The following is a 19,307-nucleotide window of genomic DNA, read 5'->3' as shown; positions in this document are numbered from 1 at the left end:
GTTTGACTTTTTCGGCCAAACGCGCGGGCAACATGACTTAAGTTACAAAAAAAAAAGAGAAATCAATTAGATTCAAAAGTTAGATTAAGAAGGAGCATACCTAGGCTGAATGGAAGCTTTGTGCGGATCGAGCTCAAGCTAAATACATAGAGGACGTTCTCTAGCAGCAGCTTGTGGATATCATACTTATGACCAGCCAAACTGGAAGCCACCTGAAGGTAGTTTGATCGGCCCTTGTACCTTTCGAGCGACGGTGGATTTGCAAGCTTTAGTTTCCAACCGATCGAAAAATCGGGCTAATCGAGGAATTTGACAAAAAAATAGTAGTCCTTCCAATGTTTATTGGAGGATGACATCTTATTGAAAAAGACCAAGCCCACTAAGCCTTGGAATAGAAAGGTCCCAGGTTCAGACAGTTTTGGATAATGAAAGTAGTGAAAGAGTCGTGCAGACAGTGTTGGTGCAGCGAGGACCGGCAAGAGGGGGGTGAATTGCCTGCGATAAATATTATACCCTCCTCAAGACTTTTCAACTCTTAAAATAAAGCAACAATAATAAAACTAATAGCAGAAAGAACAGGAGACAGAAATTAACCTGGTTACAACCAAGAGGGTTGTTAATCCAGGACAATAAGAAAGGCGCAGTAAGAAAACTCCTTCTCTGAAGGCGGAGAAACCTTTTACACTTTGACAACACAGTAGTTGCTAAGAGAATGAGAGTACAAGAGTTGCTATTTCGTTCGTGTTCGTTGTATTTGATTAGCTACCCGAGACCTCCTTTATATAGGGGTTCTAGAGCTTATCACATAACCTGAACCTTCGGGATCAGGTTTGACTCGAGAGGGATCAATCAACCGATCCCCCGGTTCGGTTGACCGAACCTGCTGTACCTGCCCAGTCTTCCGTCCAGGTGCAGTCTCTGAGGATCGAGCTTTGGTTCGGTCTACCGATCCTTATGTTCGATCGACCGATCGGCCAACGGTCTCCAGCTGAGTTGGCCCGATCAATTTGCTCGACTAAGTCTTCGGTTCAGTCGACCGATCAAGAGATTCGATCGATCTATCAGCTTTACCAACGGTCAACTTCTGACGTGGCATCGGCGGTTGGCTGCTGATTGAGAGGGGTTCGGTCGACCGATCAGGAGGTTCGGTCAACCGATCAGGAGATTCGGTCAACCGATCAGGAGATTCGGTCGACTGAACTATTGACAAGTCAACTTCCAGTTGACTTTCTCTGGTTCAGCTTCTTTGGGTGATTTCGGCCATCCGGAATAGGGCTCACCCGAACCCAGTTCCCGGCCTTCTCCTTGAGCAGTCTTCCGTCCCGGCTTTACGTCCCTCGAACACCGCGCATGTTCTTCCCGCCCACCAGGTGTACTATTCCGCAGCTCTCTCGTCCTTCGGACGCACCGAGTCCGTCGGCTCCCTTCCTGTGCCATCCTTCTCTCTAGCTGCGTCTTCCGCTCGACTTCCTGTGCTCCTAAGTTCCTGCACACTTAGACATAGGGATCAGACAAACAGGACCTAACCTAAATTTGGTTGATCACATCAAAACTACCACGAGGTTCAACAAACAGAGGAATGTTGTGCAGATGAAAAAGGACTACAATGCCGCACAATAGCCGAAAGGAGTTCGACACTAGCTGGTGGAGAGAAATATGAAAGTATTTACAAACTATAGAGAAGGAGAGGTGGGCAAAGAACCGCAGACTGGTTGTAAATTGGTCCCTAAAGAAGCATACAAAACCCAAAGGTGGCTCATGGGGCCGATCGAAAGAAAAAGGAAGGGCAATTTTATAGCCAGGAGGAATTTCATAAGCAGAGTTTAGGTTCTCTACGTCACCCTCGTCGAATCGATGGAGGTGTACCAGAGGCCAGGAACCAGGACAGGAGGATGAGAGGAACTCGTCATCGGAAACAAAGATCGACAAGAACACAACAAGTTTGATTGAAAAAGAGAGGACGCTAAGAACAACCAAAAGATCCGAATGAGAAGGAAAGTTTACAAGAAAGGGGAAAGATTGCCAGAGAAGAGAATGCAAAAACGGCAGAGAAGAGCACACAACGGCAAAATCTGAAGACGAAAGAACAAAGTAGACGACGACGACACACGCGAGGCTTATAAAGCTTTCGGTCGATCAACGACCACCATCCGATCTAGGGTACACAAACCTAGAAACAAATCCAACCGCTGAATTTGAAAACGATACACGTCATCAAGTGGATGTCCGCCTGTGTCACATCATGCATGTGGCGATAGTATAGGACATGTGTCCTTCAGTCAATAGGCCACATTTAAAACCCTTAATTAAAAAGGTATGGTCGTGTGCTCAACTATAATCTTCGAGGATTTACACAGATTTAGAGAAATTCGAATGACGTCAGCCAAAATAATAATGCTCGCCCGAAGGGATACAGTTGTTGGGATGTATACTATAAACCTAGCTTTTGTATGAACATCTATTTTGAAATATTTTGAAATTAGAATCACTTTGGTCAATGTTTGCATTTTATATTTATATATATGTTAATGTAGTTGTCGATTTAATTTATATTGTAGATAACATTGTGTGTGGTGCCACATAGAAGATCATGTTATCGGTTCCTTATAAATTATAAACAGTAGCTTACAACCAAGATGAATTGGGACAAACCATTGGAATGTTGTAGTGTAATTTGGTATTAGTCTGTCTTGACTATAAAGTTATACTAATACACTATGTGTGTATTGAGCAAGACCATTTGAGGTTGTTTGATTTATACTGACTACAAAAAAAAAACATAACCTCTGTTATTATGGATGTACGCCCTCTTAATCTCTATATAATAACAAGCACGTATACTTAGTATTTATTTCTTTTTGACTTATCAATGGGTGAGATTTATCCGTTAAATCAATAGGCCTAATGAGTTGGGAGATAATATTATTTATATAGTGTGTTGTTGATTATAGAAGGAATTTGTGTCCTAATTATATAGGCTGATGATGTTCCCTTGAGGAGCTCATAAGGATTATCATGTAAATCCTACAGGTGGACTTAGTCCGACATGATAATAAAATTGAGTGGTACTACTCTTGGGCTCAGATGTTAATTAACTGAGTTGTTAGTAACTCATTTAATTAACGTACATACGATATCTTAAACACGGGGAGATTAACACTCTCATAATAAGAAGGAGCCTATATTGTAATATGAGATTGATGTGGTAGTTCAATAATAACCCTTTAGTGGTATGAGTTATTATTGATGAATTTGAGTTAGGTGTTCAAGGCGAACACTGGAAACCTAAGCCCATCAGGAGGCCTAAACCAATTCCTCCTCTAGGCCCCTATTGTAGCCTCTATATATATAAAGCCTCGCATCCACCCATCCATAATCGGGTTTGGTTTAACTTAGTTTAGTTTAACTTAACTTGGTTTGATTTAACTTAACTTGGTTTGGTTTAACTTAACTTGGTTTGGTTTAACTTAACTTGGTTTGGTCTAATTTAACTTGGTTTAATTTAACTTAACTTGGTTTGGTTTAACATAGTTTGTTTAGATTTTTTCTAAACAAAATTTTGTTAATTTTTCATTCTTTGTAACCGACGACAAGTATATAAAAAGGAGTAGGATGTGACCCTAAAACTTAACTTTTTAATTCTCCACAACTCCCTTCTTTTTGTGGTTGCCGCCAACCTCTCCCTTGCTAGGGTCGGCGGCACAACCAATTCTCTTCTCCCCTTGTGGTCGGCGCCACCTTCTTCCCCACCTAGGGTCGGCGCCAACCTCTCCCTTGCAACGGGCCGGCGATTTCCTCCTCCACCTTGGCTAGGGCCGGCGGTTCCCCTTCTCCCTTGGTGACCGATGCCTCTTCCCATCCATTGGTGGCCGGTGGCTTGAAGAAGAGGAGGAAGAGAAGAAGAAGAGGAAGAGAAGGAAGAAGATTAGAAGGTGCCCCATCTTAGAGACTCCTTTTGTGGCCGGCAGTTTGGAAGGGAAGAAAAGAAGGGTAGTGTTGTCTTGGTAGATCGTCGCCCACACAACGTCCAAGAAGATGAGAGAAATACGGCAGAAGATCAAGAGGTCTTTAGCTACGAAGAAAGGTATAACTAGTTCTTTAATTCCGCTGCGTAATTGGTTTTTTTTCTATATGTCGATTTTGGATATCGATTTTGAATACCAACACAAGAGGCCAGCTATCTTGTACTTTAATCAAGGTGTGCTTTGATCATTCAAGAACTTACTTGATTGATCAAACACATGTCTGATCGAACGTGTGAGTTGCTAGAAATAGTTCTGTACTTGTACAATTTTTTGTACAGAAAGTTTAAACAGAATGGAATTCCAACGCCTTCAACAGTGAAGGTCGAAAATTTTACGAAGTATCGCTGACCATCTTCCCGATCGGCAAAGGCAAAGTAAAGCCGAGTGGCGTTGGTTCAGGGGTTGCTCAGCAATCAATAGACCGCACACAGTTCGATCGGGGCATGGATATCGCCTAAGACACCAACTATCCAGTCAGTCGGACTTGCATCCTCATTCGACTAGACTTGAGGAGAAGACTTGTGATGCGGAGGTAAGAGCTTACATGACATAGGTCAATAGTCACGGTGTAGGTCAAAGTCAAAGCGGTCAACACCAAGGTTCAAGCAAGGCTAATCCGAGCAGGAGTGACTACATCAATCGATCGGAATAATGCTGTCCGATCAAGCAGGAAATCAGTCCGAGCAGACCACCCGTCCGATCAGATATGGCACCAACATCGGTCAGACGAAGTAATAAAGGAGAAAACTAAAGGTCTTGAGGAAGAGAAAACAAAGGAGAACACTCCATTTGTCATTAAATACACAGAAGCCAAGACAAAGATGTCTTATATAGATAATCAATATCATTAAATCAGGAAAGATGGAAGGTCACTAAGAAAGGTATAAAAGGATATGCAAGATATGAGGAAAAGGCAAGAAAATAAGAGTTTTCATCTCTATTATTTCCCATTTTACTTTCTCTGTTTTTAACTTGAGCGTCGGAGGGTCAACACTAGGGACCCTTTCCCTGATTTTGATTTTGTTCTGCAAAGAGGCACGATGTCTTCATCCAGTCAGCGGAACTGTCATCTTTCCGGCTTTCCAACTTCATGCCTTCAGACATGATTAATCACTTATCTAATAAGATCCAACATTTATAATCCTACTAGAAAAAAAATTAGAATAATACAAGATGTTAAAGTCACACATAGAGAACTAGATAGATTAAAATCATCTTAGGAATGTGAGTGTAGTTGGCTCAGGAGCATAAATTAGATCGAGATAGGAATTTTTGAACTTGTCAATGTGGATGTTCCCTGTGCCTTCAACATGAGAGTTGCAATCACACACCGATTGGCAAGAGCCATCTCTTGCTATTTTTAAATTAGATAGTCGAGTAATTAACGAAGTACTGTTAACTTAAGATCTAAAGTTTAAATTTTGATATAATTAGAATAAATATCTTCTCTTATATATTGCTCAGTATTCCAATTCAATTTGAAGAGCGCTCGAATTATGCACACTGTCATCGAACCGTTCAAGTTGTTATATGGAGAAGTGTCCGAACGGATTCAAATTTTAGGTGGATGAAAAAATATCGGAAAACTTTCCATCTATGTTTTCCTCAGGACTCAATAGTGCTGTTAATTTGCACACGTAGGCGGATCAGTAGCGGCTGTAGATGATTGAACGCCAACCGTCGGTTTCTATGGATGTTGTTTCTTTCTTTCTTTCTTTATTTATGGTCAATAAAGGGTCAGGGTTTTGCTTTTCCTTCACCCTGCTTCTCTTCGGGCCTCTCTTGCCCAATCCACTCCCTCTCGCTGCTCCCCAAGAGATCGGGGAGATGGCCACCGGCATACCGTCTGCTCCACCAGCTCCTCGTCTTCTTCCTCCAAACGCGGTCACTCTCCGAGACCTCAGCGGATCGCTTGCCATCGTCGGTTTTTCCAATGCGCCCTTTGCCGGCGGCGTCTCTTATCCATTCGCTCACAGTAGTCGTCTGGCGAAGCAGTTGAGGTCATCGCGTTCAACGGCTATCCGGTGCTCGGCAACGCCCACCACCACGCACGAAGCCTCGGGTACTTGTTTTAGTCCCAAACTCGCTATTCTGCTACTCTGTAACAATCAATTGATTGGAGTTTAGATTGTATGATGTTACAAGCTATAGTGAACTCTCCGTGACAGCCTATAGTACTGGATTTCAGTAAACCTTAATACACACACTTTTCTAATTTGTTGCAGTATCAAAGAAGAAATCAACAACAAGAAGAGATGTAAGGAATATAGCAATTGTTGCTCATGTTGATCACGGGAAGACTACCTTGGTGGATGCAATGCTAAGGCAAGCTAAGGTAACTTGCACCTTTTGAACCTTTTTATTCGTTTGCTGATGATGCTATACTGTGAGCGCCCCATGTATTTTCAGGTTTACCTAGAAAAGTTTGGTGTGTTATGTATTTAAGGTTATCTCCATGCTGGTGAGTCTTGACATCTGCATCAGCCACTAAATTATGCATTCACACTCCTTTTGTAGTTATACGGATGGAACACTTCCATGAAGTGTCTCATTCTTTAGAAATTACAAAAGATTGTGTAGGGTAATTAGGGATTCCTTATTCCTTGAGTTTTTTCTTGAAAAAATTGTCTTCTTTGTTGATACTTTGAATGTGGATAAGATGGTATATAATGAGCTCTATTTTTACATCTACTACTTGGTTGTGATTGAAGATATTAAATGATAACACATGCTATGCTAACGTAATCCTTGTTCGAAATACTAATGATGAACCTATACATGTCTGCTATTATATACTAATCTAACCAAGGCTTCAATCTTATAGAGTATAATTGATTGGTTTTTAGCATTGTTCTTTCAGATGTCGGTTATATAAACTATGAGCCAGTAATCTGCTCAGGATAACAATACCATGCTTGTAAATGTAAATCTATGAAACCTCAGTGTCTTATTTGTCACATATCTTACCCTTGTTTTCAGGATATACTGCTATCTCTATATTTTTGAAGTTAAATGGTACTACAATTAGTTCCTTTCATACTTGCTACTTAAACTTATCATTTTTCTCGTGCAAAAATCTCTTATCATATCTGATGATTGCAATTGCATATTTTAGTATTAATGTAGTATTGCATATGTTATCAGTTGTACCATACATGTCCTGCCATATTCTTGATTTAGAATATTTATTTGTCTACATTTTGTATCACTATTATGTTTCTGTATTTTTTCTTCCTAGTAGACGGCATTTTCACATTAAAAAATTGTTGGTATCAATTTAATTCCTGCACAATGTATACAGAACCAAGGGACATCCAAATTAACATAATTCATGAATGAGACACCTATACAGAAAAATTGTCATAATTGGAACGGTGCTCATTGTTTGTGTTTTTTTTTTCCTTTCACTTGTGGTAGCTTGCATGGATTAATTAATTATGCCTTTCACTGATTTCCATCATCATGGCATGTGTTTCAGGTCTTTCGTGATAACCAAATTGTACAAGAGAGAATAATGGACTCAAATGATCTAGAACGGGAAAGGGGAATTACAATACTTAGCAAAAATACATCAATTTCCTACAAGGGTACTAAGATAAACATAATTGACACTCCAGGACATTCTGATTTTGGCGGTGAAGTGGAACGGGTTCTGAACATGGTTGAAGGCGTTCTTCTTGTGGTACTACCTTGAATGTTAATTATGTGAATTCTTATATTTATGAGCTATTAATCCTTTTGATCATATTCATATAGTCAATTTGTGCTGTTCAAATCAATACATAAATGGATATGCTGTTATTGTTCAGTTTTGGCTACTCAAATAAAAGTTGAGGCTTATGCAATTGCTACAAGTTTAAATCTCTTAACTCAAAATTCATAATTAAAATGCATGGAAGTAATTTATGCAATGCTTCAATCATGAAATATATTTCCTGTTTGCCATTAATTTTCTGAAAACCAAATGTTATGGTCAAATTGCTATAGATTGTGGAATTTGTGCTCCGTTTTGGGTGGTTGTTGGAGTTGGGTTAAGATGCTTGAACTAGTTTGAGTTCTATTAAGGTGAATGGGGGCTTGACTGAAGTGGATTCAGTTCTGTCAAGTTATATGCATCTCATCTGAGATGAATTAGGTAGTGCTTCTGCCTGATGTGGTTGATGTTTCACAGGGTAAAGTGGGTTGGGGAACAAGGTTGAAGTGGGCTATATGGAAGTTGGCTATAGGGAAGTTGATGAGCTAAAGTGGTGTTAAATGGAAGGTTGGATTGAAGTGGGGACTATGCCTATGGTGCTGCCTAGAGCATTGTGCATTGATTGCAGTAGTTTTAATATGTCCAAAAGATCATTCCCTTTCCATGTGCCCTGTGTTTATAGGCCTAAAATAAGTGTTGGATCACTTCCAAAGCACCATGTGCTTGGGATCCCAAGCATGGACAGATTTTCTTTAGAGCAATTTCTCCATGTTGACCTAGTTGATGGGACATGTCTTGATCCCTTATTGGCTAAACCTGAAGCATTTGGATTGAACTTGTTCATATAGTGTGGAGCCTTTGGTTGAAACGTGTTGGTCATCTATTGGCTTCTAATATAGGTGGCTGTTTTTATCCACATCACCAAACTAGATATTGTTGGAAGAATATTTCATTGTCCTCCACCAATTTTGATGCACAAAAAGTTTGTTTTGTGCTTCACTAAAGCTTCTAGATGACACTCTAGGCATACAAGCTGATTGGTTAATTGGAGACTCATGCCACTTCTCCACCTATTGAATCTAGTAGTTGAATCATTATAACATATCACTAACTTTTTCTTAGTATTCTCTCGTGTATATATCTTCAAAATTCCACATCTCTGTTTGCTTACATATAATCTTCAGCTTCCATTTCCAGTAACTAAGTAGTGGTTTCTATTTCTGCAGGTAGACTCAGTAGAGGGCCCTATGCCACAAACAAGATTTGTATTGAAGAAAGCTTTAGCATTTGGTCATGCTGTTGTTGTAGTCGTGAATAAGATTGATAGGCCCTCAGCTCGCCCAGACTTCGTGATAAATTCCACATTTGAACTTTTTATTGAATTAAATGCAACTGATGAACAGGTTGTCTTTGCACTTTGGTTGATCTGCTTTAACTTTTAATTTGAGGAATTCTTAACCACTTTACCTGCTATAACTCAAGTTATTTCTTGTGTCTGCAGTGTGACTTCCAAGTGATTTATGCAAGTGGCATTAAGGGGAAGGCAGGATTATCTCCAGACAATCTTGCTGATGATCTTGGGCCACTTTTTGAGGCTATTCTTAGATGCATACCAGAGCCCAGTATTAACAGAGCTGGTCCAATGCAAATGCTTGTCAGTGCTTATTTTCTACTTTAGTTCTCATTGTGCTACCCATCCTTATTGTCATGATTTGCTTAAAACCTCTTGTAGTTTGAACCGTCTTCTGATCTTCATATAGGGGGTATAGATGGGCTATTGACTCCAGGTAGAGGGTGAAATACTTGGTAGTTATTGAGGTGGATATAATCTACTTACATATTTATTTCATGAACTTTTGAATCGAACAATTTATCAGATCCAGGAACAAATTCAACTTTTTCAAACTTCATAAAACTCAGAGAGATGTCTAATTGTCTTGCCCAAGTCCCTACTAATATCTTATTGTCTCTGGAAAGCTGATATACTGGAAATCTTCTCAAGTCAGATATAGACTAATTGTTGATGAGGTTCTTTATCTTTATAATAAGTTTATTATAGAAAGCTTTAATAAATTTCGATTATGTTTTTGATTCTGTCACAGGTATCAAACACTGAATATGATGAACATAAAGGTAAAATAGCAATTGGGAGATTGCATGCTGGTGTGTTGCAAAAAAGCATGGAAGTGAGGGTGAGAATTCTTCAACTTGTGAATTTTTAATCTATAGTATCACTGTAATATTCTTAGTGATGTTTCTTGTATGGCTACACAGTATCATTTTCAACGTGTTTACTTCATTTCTTTGTAGTTTTCTTAACTTCTCTACAGAGGAATTTCATTTAGAACTTTGTTGTGAGTCTATACCTAGTGTGGCTTCCTCTGAATAGACAGTTCTGTTGTCTTCCAAGCTAATAATCCTTAGTCACTTTGCCCCTACTGTGGAATATATTTTATGGCAAAGTAGTTACTGAAATTCATTTTAGCAAATAATAGAAGTTGATTTTCACAATTATTATTATTATTAGTGAGATTAATATCATTGAAAAGATAAAGAAATGCTAGTATTGGATAATTAGAAGCTAATATGGACAAAAAATTAATATACCAGAGATGGAGATCATAATACGCATTTGTGAGGTTATTAGAAAAGGTAAAATAGAAATTTCACTCTCAGGGAACAATCAGTTGTATCTCCATTAAGCTATAAAATAGGTGAAAATGGATTAAGATGATTTGAATATGTTCAACTACTAATAACTTTTATTGAATGGATTAAGGTTTGAAAATGTGATGGTGGAGGGCATCAAAAAAATTCTAGCCAACATGGTAGCTGCCCCCAAATAGTTGGGACTGACATGGTTCAATTTGTCGCTACTAGAGATAGTAGTGGCGACCACTCATTTGAAAATATCTTTTTTAGGAGGATACAAGTATACAACATTCCTTTGTTATGCACCTTTTACCCATGATATGCATTTTGCAACCCTTTGAGACCATAACCTTCAAGGCTATGTACTCTTTGAGGCTACAACATCCTTTATCATGCTTTCCATTGCTTTTTCCCCCCTCTTAGACAAGCTATGTATAGCTAGAAAGGTAATCACTTGTTGGTGATAATTTCAGCTAGTATTAATTTTCTTCGTATGCTTGTCTTCGAATAGGTATGCACTTCAGATGACACATGCAGATTTTCAAAAATCAGTGAGCTATTTGTTTATGAGAATTTCAGCAGAGTTCCAACTGAAGAAGTGCAGGCTGGTGATATATGTGCTGTTTGTGGTATTAATGATATTATGGTTAGAATTTCATCTTTTTTGTTATTATGAGATTTCTACGACCTAAGGAGAAATGGTTGTTACTTTAGGCTAACTATTTACCAACTTCATATTCATGTTCTTATCACTTATGATTATAATTATGTTGCAGATTGGCGAAACAATAGCTGACAAAAGCTTGGGGAAAGCATTACCTACCATTAGGGTGGAAGAGCCAACTGTCAGAATGTCATTCTCTATCAACACTTCACCTTTTGTTGGCCGGGAGGTATAGTAAATCAACAGAGTTCTGTTACGATGGTCAAGGAAGTGCCTCACCATGCAAAGAAACATTGTAAAAAGTGTGATTTTGGAAGCATATTTGAGCATCTTAATGGTTTAAAAGTGCGCAACCTCAATGGTTGCTGTGAAATCCATGCAATCTGTCCTCACCATTGATTACACTCTCTTCAGTGTTTGTCGTGCTTGGTTATTTGATTTTTGACCTATAAGTCTTCCATCTGGCCCTTCTTGGCATAGGTTTTAAGTAAATCAGATGAATTTTAATAGTCCATCTCATCAGTATACATCGTATAACTAATTTTTCATGCAATTCGTGTGGTTGTTTTTTGATAGGCCAATAAATTAGGTAACCTTAGACCATTACCAAGTTGCTAAGGCAATTTATTCTGTTCTCGTTGATTTGCCTCCTTATGCATTTCACAATCTATTTAAAACATTTTGAAAGCTTAGCAATTGATCATATTATCCATCTTGTATGTTGCCATGTCTCTGGATATGAATAGTAAACAATAATATTCACACAAAATGTCTACATATGTTTTCTGTAAGTTACCTGCAATGCAATCAAATTGCACCAAACAATAGAGTATGCTGTCTTCAAGTCCAATAACTAAACTCATGGTTTACCATTTGCTATATTTATATATAATAAACAACGTCTGTAATTAGGATTTGCCGAGGCAGATGCTGTTAATATTAGACATATTGTTGCATATGCATGAATTTGCTTTTTAGGAAGGGTTTCAGATTCTTTTACATTTTGAGTGTAAAAAGAAAGTTCTCCATATGAGAATGATGAAGGTTCAAAAATTGAGCTCGTTTCACTCTGAAATTTCTCAACTGTAGACAATGAATCACCAAGAGTATCTGTATAGGTAAGCAATTTTCTTTAAATGAGATAACTTCCCAACTGTGTATTTGATTTTCAGGGAAAATATGTAACAAGTCGGAATCTCCGGGATCGACTCTATCGTGAACTTGAAAGAAACTTAGCTATGAAAGTAGAAGATGGTGAAACAGCTGATACATTTATTGTTAGTGGGAGGGGAACACTTCATATCACCATATTAATTGAAAATATGTAAGAATCCTCGAGTCTGCGATTTAAATAAGAAAACTAAAAGTTGATAATCCACTTTTCTACATTTGCTCAGGAGAAGAGAAGGTTATGAATTTATGGTGGGGCCACCTAAGGTTATCAATAAAACCATAAATGACAAATTGCTGGAGCCTTTTGAGGTAGAGTTTCCTAGTGATCTCTACAAAAACCAAAAAAGGAGATAATTTGTCCTGTTTGATAGGTGTATAATTTAGACCTTAAAAATTTTATGCAAATTAATGCTTTAGATGGAAATTCTATTGTTATTAAGTGTTCATGCAGATTGCTACAGTGGAGGTTCCCGAAGAATATATGGGACCGGTTGTTGAACTATTAGGAAAAAGGCGTGGACAAATGTTTGATATGCAGGGGATTGGGTTTGTCTTCTCCCCTCTCAATTTTCATGTGTTCACTTCATTATTGCTGTTTTTCCTTGTATGGTTGTTTATATAAATATTTCTCTATAATTTTATTATTGCATGTTATAGATGCTAATCTTTGGTAATTCAATCGAGAAGCTCTGCCAAGTTCATATATGAATAAAGATATGATTTATGCTTGCTATTCTTGGATTTTACCCACAGAAAATGTCTACCACTAAGATTTTTTTTTCTATCCAATTGTGAAGGATTATCCATTTATGTTACTATTTGCTTGTAATGTTTAACTTGTTTATTTTTCTATTGGCCTCTTAATTTCCATATTGAGCACATTTTATAAGTAAGTTCAATTGTTTGATTCCTTTGCATATAGAAGTGTTTTTCACTCAATCAAATATTCATTAGTCCTTTTGGCACAAAGTTAGTTACCACTTAACACCATAGTTTTTTCTATCCTAGAATAATTACAAGCCAACAATTGGATCAACCACTTCTGAAAGTATTAGACCTGTGAGTTTCCCACCATCTTAGTCTTAAGTAATTTGACATTAGCAATTCTATGTGATATAGCCTCTACACCCTAATTTCTTTATCATGCTGCCCCATAACTTTGCATTCTCCAATGTTTGGTGCAGAACTGCAGATTATGGAAATTTTCTGTTTGTGGAATATATGAGCATTTGGGCGAAAATTACCTCTGCTTAAAACAAGAAAATGTGGTCTCTTTAACAGCTCAAAATTGCATGGTCTTTGTACTGGCCCATAGTTGGACCATTAAATACTGGCCATACTGCGTGGCGTTGCTGAGTATCTGTAGCTTTTATTTGTTTTTATGTATAGTCTCATGAATCATGATATTAGAATTTGTAATGATGATGAAGAAACATCAAGCAAAGAAAAAGCAGTGGATGACCTTTTCCAGGGATGGCATCTTTGCTCTCTCAAGCATCTTTTTCTCACTCTTGCACATTCTTTGGCACTGCCATCCATCATGATTTGCTGGCCTACAGCATGTGTTATGTCAAACCATGTCAGACACAGTAGTGCATTTCTGTGATATATGTTCTTGAACTAGGTTGGCTACTGTTCTCTAGTTAACACTTAGCAACAATTAAAAACTTACATAAACTCAGCTCGAATTTTGTGCAGGACTTAGTGTAAGTTTGTTTACACAGCCTTTTTATGATTTGTCTTGTGTGGGATATGTTGAGCACCATCTTATTTATTATATATTCTTTTCCATTAAGAAATACTCATGTAATAATTCTTTCTTTCTCACCTAGATCGGAGGGGACATCACTACTTCAATACAAAATCCCTACTTGTGGACTTCTTGGATTGCGGAATGCTATTCTGACAGTTTCTCGAGGCACAGCAGTTTTAAACACAGTGTTTGATGGCTATCAACCGTGGGGAGGAGATATTAACACCCGTGACCAGGGATCTTTGGTGACATCATATAATCTAATACTAGTTTTTCTTTCACCAACCTTTATGGTGCAGTTGGTCACTGAAATCAGTATGAAAATTCCACAGGTTGCTTTTGAAGAAGGAACTACTACTTCTTATGCCCTTTTTAGTGCACAAGAAAGAGGCCAGATGTTTATTGGCCCTGGCATGGAAGTATATAAAGGTCAAATAGTTGGCATCCATCAGCGTCCTGGTGATTTGTCTTTAAATGTATGCAAAAAGAAGGCTGCAACTAATGTACGATCTAACAAGGAACAGACAGGTACTTGCATTAATTTAAACATGAATTAGAGATTTCTAAACCATACTTTGCTCCTTCACATGTCCCCAACACGTGCATTAATTTTTTTTGGTGGACAAATAAATGTCCAGTGCCTACTAATATTTTTGATTGGGTAATTTTGTGAATACTTTTTTTATGCCTTACGAAGTATCTACTTTGCATTGCCCTATGAATCCTTCATTAGCTGAAGATTCTCAGTAAACTAGGGATAACTTCGTATGTTGACTATATATTTGTTATTTCTATTGCTACTGAAAATAGAAAATATCTATTAAATTTGTCTTGATTTTTTTAAATTAGTTTGAATGGTGTAGCATGTGTGTGATCTTTGTTCTTTTCAGTTTGTCAAATTCTGATATTTTCTGGTGTGTCTCAGCCCTAGTTCAGGAAAAGGAGTTTTTAGCTAGAAGTGCATGATACAGCTCTTTAAATTGGCACCAAAATAAGTTTTGTTACTAGGTACACCAACTAATTGTATACATTTTTTTTTATCTACGTCTCTCATCGTGTGGCCAAATGAAGACCAGTGGATATTTTAGCCATGCTATTTTTGTCACATGTTAGCCAACTAGTCAGCCCCACTGCCTCCCTGCATCAGTCTAGGGAACAATCTTTCTCTTTGGTTTTGAGCTGTGTCTTCCCCCTGATAAGAACAGTGAACATATCCACTTTCAGGCCTCCTCGCGACGGAAAGATTCCCTTGTCAGGATTCTTGTTTGCAACTACCATCCATGATCCCGATGTTTCCTTCTGTCCCTGTGTTTTGCTTCCTCCCAACTCTGCGCCCTTCTCTCAACCCACAATGTTAACTCTCTGTTCATGCTCTTCCTTCCCACTCTGATTCTTGCACCTCAACCACATTGTCTTCTCACCCACTCCCATGATTTCCTCGAACTTGAATTGCTGGTTAAGGCTTAATGTGCCACTATTTGCGGTGGTTGATTTGGCAGTCCAGATATGTATCTTCTAGTCTGCCCATAGTATTTGCATAAACACATAAATTTGTTCAGGACAGGACCTCTGAATCATGCCTAGAACCAATAGTTTCTTTATTCATCCATCCAAATTAGGTATTTAAGGAAAATCAGGCTACAAAAAAAGAGATGTATCCAAAGGGAAAAAAACATTGAAATTGGAAGAAAAAATATTTTTGCATGGGAGGCGTAGCAGCCGATCTACCTTATGGTTCGATAGATAAATGTGTATATTATGCAATTATTAATGGTTACATAAAGGCGATTAAAAAATTCTAGATTTTAAAGCTAGAGTCTTGAAGCATCACTGCATCTACTCCTTTTTGTCTCAAATTGAAATAAGATTTTGTTTCATCCTCCTCTTTTCCTCTGAAAGAAGCCTGATTAAATTGCTACTGGAGAAATCTGTCACCTTATTTCTGCCCGCATTTCCTTTCCTCGTGGGAAACACACTATTATTGTCATTCAAGTTTCAGAAATTTGATCATCTGATCAAGCAGCTAGCGTGGAATCAGCCTTTCCTTGCAATATTTAGTTTATTGTGTCTGGCGTGAATGTTTATGTCATGTGCACAGCTGTTATTTCTACTTATGCATATGCCCCAAGTAAATCTATCTTCCAACATGGAGCAAACATCGTATCTAACGTCTACATATTAAAACTTATTCTATTGGAGTTTTTTCATATCATATTCTTTTATGTCGTGTTTGTACAATCATCTAACTAGGCGTGCCTTGCAGTGGTTCTTGATACACCATTAAGCTACAGTCTGGATGACTGTATCGAATACATCCAAGAAGACGAATTGGTCGAGGTGACTCCCTTGAGTATCCGCATGTGCAAAAACCCAAAGCTTGCTAAGAAAAGGTGAAGGATCAGGCAGCCATGCTGTCAATTCGTCAGATACTTCTATTGATAGCCCAAGGGCAAAGCTTAGCTAGGCAAATGCACCTCGTCCTATTGCAACATACACAAGACCAATACAATTTTACACCACCACAAGGCAATCTTACATTTATATTCTTAGATTTATAAATGACTTCGGAACATGATTTTTATTCGGAGAGATCTTCCAAGCAAAGCATACATCTTTTGCACCTCAAAACATGATGTAAAAATCCCGGCACATGGAATTTTCTTGACACTGAATGCGAGAAAGCACGATATGACTCTTGTTGGATGGAACTCCTAGAAGAAAATTGTTTGATTGGTCAATAATTATTTTCCAACCTTACTCTTTTGTAAACTTGATGGCTGTGATAGATGGTGGACTGATAGAGGATGTTGGATGGCTGCCCAAAATTGATGATCAAAGACAGTTAATGGCAGATTGTGGTGAATGACTGGTTGCGTGGAAAGGCTTTAATGATATTTTACTAATCCTCTAATCATCTTACCTTTTAAATTGTCCATCTCGGTTAAAAGGTATGCAACAGTGACTTTCATTTTATTTTTCTCTATTTTTTTAATCCTGGCATCTCATTTTTAAAACCGATTAAATCCTGAAGTTACCGATTCGATTCCAAAGTAAATTGAATGCGTGCACGGTTCCTCGTCTAATTAATGTTTTAGATTTCTCATTAAGAAAATATCCTATAATAGTTAGGAATCAAATACTTCACCGCTGCATGTTCAACGAGGAAATAGTTAATCATTCTCTTTTTTTTCTTCATTGTGGCCGCAAGCCTCATCCAATTCCAGCCTACTACGCAAAAGTAGACCTCACAAATGTTTTTTTTTATATACACACACATAAACGTAGACCTCAGAAATGTCCTTGGCACACGTTGAAGCCAAAATTCTTGCCTACTACGCAATAAAAAAAAAACAAGCAAAAGAAAAGGAGAAAGCCAAAGAGAACTTTTCCACTTCCTCGGCGTCCGAAGGTCGTGCCAAGTTGTGCCTTAAACTATCGCGAAATCGATCGCAATTCGCAGCGGTCCTAATTTTAATCTGATTATAGCCGGAGCGATGGCCTTCGTGGCCGTCGCCGTCTACACCCTCCCGTCCCTCAGCTATGCTCGGCGGCCGCAGCCCCAGCTCACGAGCTCCTTCCTCGCGCCCGGCTGGCACCTGAGCCTCCGCCACCGCCCGCTTGCGAAGAAGCAGCAGCAGCAGCAGGGGCGGAGCCGGAGAAGGGGCGGCCTCCTCGTCGTCGTCGATGAGTTAGCGGGCCAGTACGACGAAGGATTCGAGGACGTTCATGTGGTAATTAATCAAATATATGTATAGCTAATTTCTTAATTTAACGTACGCTATTAATTAACCATGCATCCGTTTTATCAATTTCAATTTAATTAATTAATTAATTAATTGTTTTTGCAGCAACTGATTAACTACTTCACCTACAAAGCAGTGAGGACTGTTCTCCACCAATTGTACGAAATGAATCCCCCAAGCTATAGGTGGTTATACAAGTAAGTTTTCATCCATTTACCAATGGAATGAACAATTAATGTTCTTATTGAGTTCTACATGATTGGATGATGTCTTGCAGCTTCGTTGTGAACAATAAACCCACCGATGGTAAACGATTTCTCCGTGCATTGGCAAAGGTACGTATAGTCCATTTGTTAGCTTTCGATCTCCGATCGCGACTAAAATATTTTTGAGTTGCTTTTGATTCATCATCATCATCATCATCATCATCATCATCAGGAGAAGCAAGACTTGGCTGAGAGAGTGATGATAACACGCCTTCATCTATATGGAAAATGGATTAAGGTGCAATTCAATTGCCCAATTGGTACTTAGGTTCTAAGTTAATTTGTTGTCTACCAAAACATGCTTGCTAACTAGATCAGCACATTTGTGTTCAGAAATGTGATCATGCAAAATTGTATCAGAAGATCTCCGACGAGAACTTGCAGCTGATGCGCGAACGACTAATCGAAACTGTCATTTGGCCGTCCGATGAGACGACGAACACAGAAAAAATTGATTGAAAACTTTCGTTTAATTTATATATGTGATGACAAGCCCTCATCTTAGTCAGTAGTTCATCGATCGTTTCAGATAAATATTGGTTGTCATACTTATATATGTTGTATATTTCCAAGTAATTGTGTTCTTTAATTTGAGTCCTTTCACTCACAAGGATTCAGGGATACTTGCTTCCTTGTGCTTGCTAGATGAGCTCTTGTAGTTCATGGCAGAAGAGATTGTGCTGTTCTTTGTCAAGTCATGGATGTTAATTTCATAGATTTCTGCAAGTTTGTTAAGTGTCTGTTAAAATTTCAAGTTAGAATTCTGTAGTTTCAGTTTGTAAAGTGTCTTTCTCAAGGTCTCTTTCGAGACTACATCTCTTGATTCATATTTTTGTAAACTAATGGATGGACCATATGAAATTACGGTCAAATCATAATCACGATCTGATTACAATTGATTGTGATCCCTTTCTGGGTTCATCGTCCTCTCAGATTATAGTTTAAGTTAGGACTGGTGGCCGAAGACCGCTGATGGTGGGCAAGTAGCTAGGTTGTTGGGCCCTGAGCGGGAGCGACGACTTTCAGGTGGCCTCCGACCACCTATTCTGACCCAAACTATAACCTAAGGAATGGTAAATACAAAAGAGATCACAATCAATTGTGATCGGATTGCGGTTATGATCCAACCATAATTTCATGTGGTCCATCCTTTGGTCCATAAAAATATGGACCAAGAGATCTAATTCATCTCTTTCATATTTTCTACTTATGAACTTGTAAAGGAAAGCCCTTGCGCCGATCAATGTGAAGTCTTAAAGAAAAAAAATGATTAATCAGGTTGGGTAACGTCGAGTCTGAGGTGATCGGTTCGGTCCTACGAAAGTTTTCCACCGGCT

At 38.4% G+C, this 19,307-nt stretch overlaps 2 protein-coding genes across 2 annotated transcripts; both read left to right on the top strand.

Annotated features, from left to right (window-relative positions):
- The first annotated feature begins 5,766 nt into the window (after positions 1-5,766).
- Positions 5,767-16,669, top strand: LOC121971952 (putative elongation factor TypA-like SVR3, chloroplastic). The gene is made up of 14 exons (XM_042523494.1): positions 5,767-6,087; positions 6,251-6,360; positions 7,504-7,707; positions 8,946-9,122; positions 9,221-9,373; positions 9,822-9,911; positions 10,883-11,017; positions 11,148-11,264; positions 12,208-12,359; positions 12,433-12,517; positions 12,660-12,754; positions 14,041-14,206; positions 14,294-14,489; positions 16,225-16,669. The coding sequence occupies exons 1-14, from the start codon at positions 5,853-5,855 to the stop codon at positions 16,353-16,355; spliced, it is 2,046 nt and encodes a 681-aa protein (XP_042379428.1). The 5' UTR covers positions 5,767-5,852; the 3' UTR covers positions 16,356-16,669.
- A 617-nt stretch (positions 16,670-17,286) lies between these two features.
- LOC121971953 (chaperonin-like RbcX protein 2, chloroplastic) lies at positions 17,287-18,705 on the top strand. Its single transcript, XM_042523495.1, has 5 exons — positions 17,287-17,692; positions 17,810-17,901; positions 17,982-18,039; positions 18,143-18,208; positions 18,304-18,705. Exons 1-5 carry the CDS (start codon positions 17,456-17,458, stop codon positions 18,427-18,429), a joined length of 579 nt encoding a protein of 192 aa, XP_042379429.1. The 5' UTR covers positions 17,287-17,455; the 3' UTR covers positions 18,430-18,705.
- The last annotated feature ends 602 nt before the right edge of the window (positions 18,706-19,307 follow it).

Source organism: Zingiber officinale, chromosome 4A (genome assembly GCF_018446385.1).
Source record: "Zingiber officinale cultivar Zhangliang chromosome 4A, Zo_v1.1, whole genome shotgun sequence".
Lineage (NCBI taxonomy): Eukaryota > Viridiplantae > Streptophyta > Magnoliopsida > Zingiberales > Zingiberaceae > Zingiber > Zingiber officinale.
The sequence above is the reverse complement of the archived record's forward strand: the minus strand, read 5'-3'. Positions and strand labels throughout refer to the sequence as shown.